The 6,000-nt window shown below is 46.5% G+C and overlaps 1 protein-coding gene across 2 annotated transcripts in view; it reads left to right on the top strand.

Annotated features, from left to right (window-relative positions):
• Window positions 1–501: 501 nt before the first annotated feature.
• SLK (STE20 like kinase) overlaps window positions 502–6,000 on the top strand; it is an 85,571-nt gene continuing 80,072 nt past the window's right edge. For both annotated transcript variants that reach the window (XM_002718722.6, XM_002718721.6), the window contains exon 1: window positions 502–687. In XM_002718722.6, coding sequence (XP_002718768.2) covers window positions 538–687 — 150 coding nt within the window. In that variant the 5' untranslated portion in view covers window positions 502–537. The remainder of the gene's footprint in view (window positions 688–6,000) is intronic.

The raw sequence follows: 6,000 nt of genomic DNA, 5'->3' as shown, positions 1-6,000 counted from the left end.
GAGCTGAGGGGACGCGCGGGCCTCGCGCCGCAGGAATAGAGACGGCTGCGAAGGAGGCCCGAGGCTCGCTGCCCGCGGCCGGGGAGCTTGGCCTCTCGCGCGCTCGTCTCAGCGGCTGCCGGCCGCTTCCCTCGCCCCGAGTGGCCGCCGCCCCTGGAGACTCGTCGTGACACGGGCCTAAGCCGCCGCGGCTGCGGGCGTGCAGACCCGCCGGGCGCCGTCGGGCCGGGCCGGGACCGGGTGGACGGGCGTCCGCACAGGTGCAGCCCCCGCGGGCCGGCCGGGGGCCAGGCGCCCCATCGCGCGGCGGGCGGGCGGGCGAGCCGGGCTCGGCGCAGGGCGCCCCCCCTCGCCGCGGGCCGGAGCCCCGGGCGCTGCCCCGCCCTCTCCGGGGACGGCCCGGCCGGAGCCGCGGGAGCCGGAGACCCCGCGCCGCCGCCCGTCCGCCGGGCTCGCGCGGAGAAGGAGGCGGAGAAACTTTGCCTTTTATTGTTGTTTCTAGTCCTTAAGTGCAAGGAACTCTGTGGGGGAGGAAAAATGTCCTTCTTCAATTTCCGTAAGATCTTCAAGTTGGGGAGCGAGAAGAAGAAGAAGCAGTACGAGCACGTGAAGAGGGACCTGAACCCCGAGGAGTTTTGGGAAATCATAGGCGAGCTGGGCGACGGAGCCTTCGGGAAAGTGTACAAGGTAAGAGGGAGACGACGGGAAGTGGCCTGGGAGATAGAGCAGCCGCTGGCCCAGGGGCACGGGGGCTTCACGCTGCGGCGACCCTTTCCTGCCTCCTTTTTGACTTCGCGGCCAGGCGCTGGAACTTTCTTTAGCCGACCATCCAAGGAGTCGCTTAGACCGGGGGCTTAAGGATTCAACAGAATGGGGCTTGGATGGAGTTTATCGAGGGGACCGGGTTATTCCTGCTTCTCTGTCAAACTCCAAGGAAATGAGAGTTCCGTAATTTACAGGAGGGGTCTGGCCATGGGCCTCCAATGATCTTACAGTGGGACACTCGTTACCTTTTTTAGTGGATTTTTGTTTGGTTCCTGTTTGCATTTCTCTTTTTAGGGTCCAGGGCATACATTAGGCTGTAGCTATAGCTAGTATATAGCCCATCTCCTGGGATCAGAGCCAGGTGATAGCTACTTGGTCTGTCCTTGAGTGGTTGCTTGACAACATCGCATAAAATGGAATGGAATCTCTTAGAAAATTTCCAGAAGAGAAAACTTGCATCTGGTGCTAGTTTCTAAATATAATTATAGTAAGCTTTGACTAGATGTCAATACCAAAGCCTAAGGATAAAGCATTGTATGTATACATATTATTTCTATAGAAAGATTTGGCATTTTAACCTGAAGGCATTCATGTGAACCGTTTACTGTCTGCTAAGGAGCATTTGAGTGATGTCATTGGAATATTTTCATCTTGAAGGGTAAGGCTTTTATGAGACACAGTTTAGGGGAAGGACCAACAGTGTTGCCTAGAAGTGAAAACATAAATAAGTAACTTGGTTTTTTTTTTATAGGAAGTTTGCCGTTTGTTAAGTACTTTCAGGTAATTGACTTTTCCAAAAATCTGGTGAGGTGGACAGGTCAGTAGTAGTAGCCACCTTTCACATCTGAGGACACTGAGATTAACAAGTTATTCATACAAGTCAAGTTTTGACTTGAACTCAGATCTTCTGACTTCATTTATATATATATTTTTACTTTAACATCAATTGGTAGAAGTGGCAGCATTTTCCTTGCTTTGTAAGCAGCATTACCTTTGACTTTACTCTGCCACAAATGCATCTTGTTCCTTATGCGCTCTCCTCTCTATGTGCTTTCAAGACACATTGTTCATAATTGTCGCATTATAGTTAGTGTGTTTGTATTTCTGTAACGAAAGCATTATGATGTTCATCTGGGTTTAACCATTGCCTTAGCACATAGCATATCTCTGTTGAAGTGCAAGATTGTTCTCATGTGAATGCTATTGAAGTTCATGTCTGCAAAGTGGGCCTCAGTGTTTGGGTGGACGGCTGGGTATGGTTTCAGCAAGAGCTTACTGTGTGAGATGTGTGTAGGAAGGGCTTTTAGTGCAGAGCGAAGATCTCTTCTGGGAGTCGAGTTGTGTGTTAGTGTTGGCTGTCACTTAGCTTCTCTGCCCCTTTGTTTTCTTGGCTGTGAAGTTCCAAGTTTTCCTAAATGTTTGTTTAGACCCCTTAACCTATTAACGTTCCGTGAGTATGCAGTTAGCTGGGAAAGGCAAAACAAATCCTCAAGGCATCTGGCATCCTGTAGTTTGAAAGCAGCAGGTGATTTCATGTTTTCATGGTGCAAATATGTTGTTTTATCAAATATAAACAGCTGAGTATTAAGGGCAGTGGCTCTTGAGTCAACATTTCTCGGCTCCCTCTCTCCATAGTAGTGTGTGACCTTGGGCAGGTTACTGACAAGTTCTATGCCTGACTGTCCTCATCAGTAAGGCCTGCCACTCAGTATGTTAGGATTAAAGGAGATAATAAATATAAGTCACACAGAAAGGGCTTAATAAGTGGTAGACGTTACTGTTAACATTTGGAATTCATAGAAGTAAAATATGGGATGGGACAGGAAAAGGTACTAAACAGGAAACCATTTCCTTAGTTTCCCATGGCAGGGGCAGGTTGTGTGAGCTATCAGTACTTCTGTGGTTTATTCTGTAGTGACCGTTTCTGCAAAGTTAATGTCTATGGTAAAAATGGAAAGTTTTCTGAAAATTAACAACTTCATGTGGTTAAACACTAATTGTTTCAGGGATAATTTCTGTGGGCTTACTGACTGTGTTTTAGGATGATATTTCAAGAATCTGAGTTCCTTGCATCTTTTTTCATTTCATTACTCCAGGCTTCTAAGGAATAGAGTGTAAAAAATTTTTTTAAAAGAAAACTTAAACTTTATACTTATCTGACCTATTTGGGCCTAAAAACTTTGCCTCTAAATTTTTGCTTTTCAAGATTCCCTAGAAATTATAAAGTTACTGACTTCTTTCTATGTGGGGAAAAGTTATCAAACTTTAACATTTTATGTAGTAGTATGCAGTAGAAAACTACTTCTAAACTTCTAATCATTTGTTTGTGGAAATTGGTAACTCACAAAGATTACATTGTAAATAGGTATTCATTTTTCCAGCACAGTTGTATTCCTTCCTCTTAGTCCAACATTATAAATACATCTCTAACATAATTACTTCCTTGCCTGAAAAATCTTTGCTATTTTACTTTTGTTTTCTGTTTAATATGGTATTATTTAACATATATATGAAGCTATGGAATATCCCTCACAATTTTCTATTTTTGGATTTCTGTTTTTAACAGAAAAAAGGGAATGACATAAAATTATTTAATGAATTGCATTTTTGGACAGCTGATGTTTTCTGTTAAACCAGTTGAAGCTGAACTCCAGGTTGTGTGTTGGATGCAGATTTTTTTTTTTTTTTTAATTTGACAGGTACAGTTATAGACAGAGACAGACAGAAAGGTCTTCTTTCTGTTGGTTCACTCCCCAAATGGCCGCCACGGCCGGCACTAGGTGCTTCTTCCTGGTCTCCCATGTGGGTGCAGGGGCCCAAACACTTGGGCCATCCTCCACTGCCTTCCCAGGCCACAGCAGAGAGCTGGACTGGAAGAGGAGCAACTGGGACTAGAACCGGCGCCCATATGTGATGCCGGCGCCACAGGCAGGGATTAACCAAATGAGCCATGGCGCCGCCCCAACAGATGGTTTTCTTTCTTTCTTTTTTTTTTTTTTTTTAATTTGACAGAGTTAGAGAGAGGGACTACAGAGAGAAAGTTCTTCCTTCTGTTGGTTCACCCCCCAAATGGCCGCTACGGCCGGAGCTACGCCAATCCAAGCCAGGAGCTTTTCCTGGTCTCCCACGTGGGTGCAGGCGCCCAAGCACTTGGGCCATCCTCCACTGCCTTCCCGGACCACAGCAGAGACTGGACTGGAAGAGGAGCAACCGGGACTAGAACCAGCGCCCATGTGGGATGCTGGCGCCGCAGGCAGAGGATTAACCAAGTGAGCCTCGGTGCTGGCCCCAGATGGTTCTTTTTTGACAACTGATGAGTGTATGCCTTTTAAGAAATGGTGAAATGTGGCTGATGCCACGGCTCACTAGGCTAATCCTCCGTCTTGCGGCACCGGCACACTGGGTTCTAGTCCCGGTCGGGGCACCAGATTCTGTCCCGGTTGCCCCTCTTCCAGGCCAGCTCTCTGCTGTGGCCTGGGAGTGCAGTGGAGGATGGCCCAAGTGCTTGGGCCCTGTTACTTGCATGGGAGACCAGGAGAAGCACCTGGCTCCTGGCTTCGGATCAGCGCCATGCGCCAGCCGTGGCAGCCATTGGAGGGTGAACCAATGGCAAAGGGAGACCTTTCTTTCTGTCTCTCTCTCTCACTGTCCACTCTGCCTGTCCAAAAAAAAAAATTGGTGAAATGTATGATCATTGTATTGAAAAATATAGGAGCATATATGTACATTTAGCAGTTAAAGTAAATTTTGTATTATCAGTCATCAGGATTGAGAAATTTTGCCTCCTTTCTGAATCTTATCTCTGCTCTCCCTAAAGTAGACCACTATTCTATCCTTAAGTTAGTCATTCATTTGCTTTTTTGTATAGTTTATCATCTAGTATTTAACCCTACATTTAAAAAAATTTATTTATTTGAAAGGCAGAGTTATTGGGGCCAGCGCTGTGGTGTAGTGGACTAAGCCTCTGGCTACGCTGCCAGGCAGTTCCAGTTCTGGTTGCACCTCTTCCAATTCTGCTCTCTGCTATGGCCTGGGAAAGCAGTTGAAGATGGCCCAAGTGGTTGGGCCCCTGCACCCACATCGGAGAGCCAGAATTCTGAAGCTTCTGGCTCCTGGCTTTGGATCAGCCCAGCTCCAGCTGTTGCGGCCGTTTGGGGAGTGAACCAGTGAATGGAAGACCTTTCTGTCTTCCCTCTCTCTCTGTAACTCTGCCTCTCAAATAAATAAATAAAATCTTGGAAAAAAAAAAAAAAAGAAAACGCAGAGTTACAGAGTCAGAGACAGAGAGAGAGACAGGGAGACAGGCAGAGGCAGAGAAATCTTTCATCTGCTGATTTACCAGTGCCCATATGGGATGCTAGTGCTGCAGGTGGCGGAAATACCTGCTATACCATAGTGTGAGCCCCTTAACCCTAAATATTATAAACTTTAGTTTTGTGAGTACTTGAACTTTAGATGAATGGGATCATACACATATATCTTCTATTAAAACTAGCTTTATGTTTGTGACATTTGTTATCAGCTAGAGCTGTAGGTAGTTCATTTTCATTGTTGCAGAGTATTTAATGATTATATCACTGGTTGCTTACCATTGTACAATTAATGAATATATCAGCTTCTTGTTTTTGGCTACTACACATAATGTTGCATGAATTTTGTTAATCCAGGAGTGGAATTGCTGAGTACAAAGGAGTGTAAATTTGATTTTACTAGGTGAATCCAAACTAGTTATACCAATTTACATTTCCATTGGCAGTGTTTGCTTTGCATCCTTGCTAACATTTGATATCATCAGAATTTTATGTTTTGAAGAATTTTTTTTTTTTTTGACAGAGTGGACAGTGAGAGAGAGAGACAGAGAGAAAGGTCTTCCTTTGCCGTTGGTTCACCCTCCAATGGCCGCCACGGCCGGCGCGCTGCAACCAGCGCACCGCGCCCATCCGATGGCAGGAGCCAGGTACTTCTCCTGGTCTCCCATGGGGTGCAGGGCCCAAGCACTTGGGCCATCCTCCACTGCCACTCCCTGGCCACAGCAGAGAGCTGGCCTGGAAGAGGGGCAACCTGGACAGAATCCGGCGCCCCGACCGGGACTAGAACCCAGTGTGCCGGCGCCGCAAGGCGGAGGATTAGCCTAGTGAGCCGCGGCGCTGGCCCAATGCATGTATTTTTTTTTTTTTTAAAGATTTATTCTATTTATTAATTTGAAAGGCAGAGTGACAGAGAGGGTAGTAGGGA

Source organism: Oryctolagus cuniculus, chromosome 15, assembly GCF_051225735.1.
Source record: "Oryctolagus cuniculus isolate XC-2025 breed Fujian yellow rabbit chromosome 15, ASM5122573v1, whole genome shotgun sequence".
In the NCBI taxonomy this organism is placed as follows: domain Eukaryota; kingdom Metazoa; phylum Chordata; class Mammalia; order Lagomorpha; family Leporidae; genus Oryctolagus; species Oryctolagus cuniculus.
The sequence above is the reverse complement of the archived record's forward strand: the minus strand, read 5'-3'. Positions and strand labels throughout refer to the sequence as shown.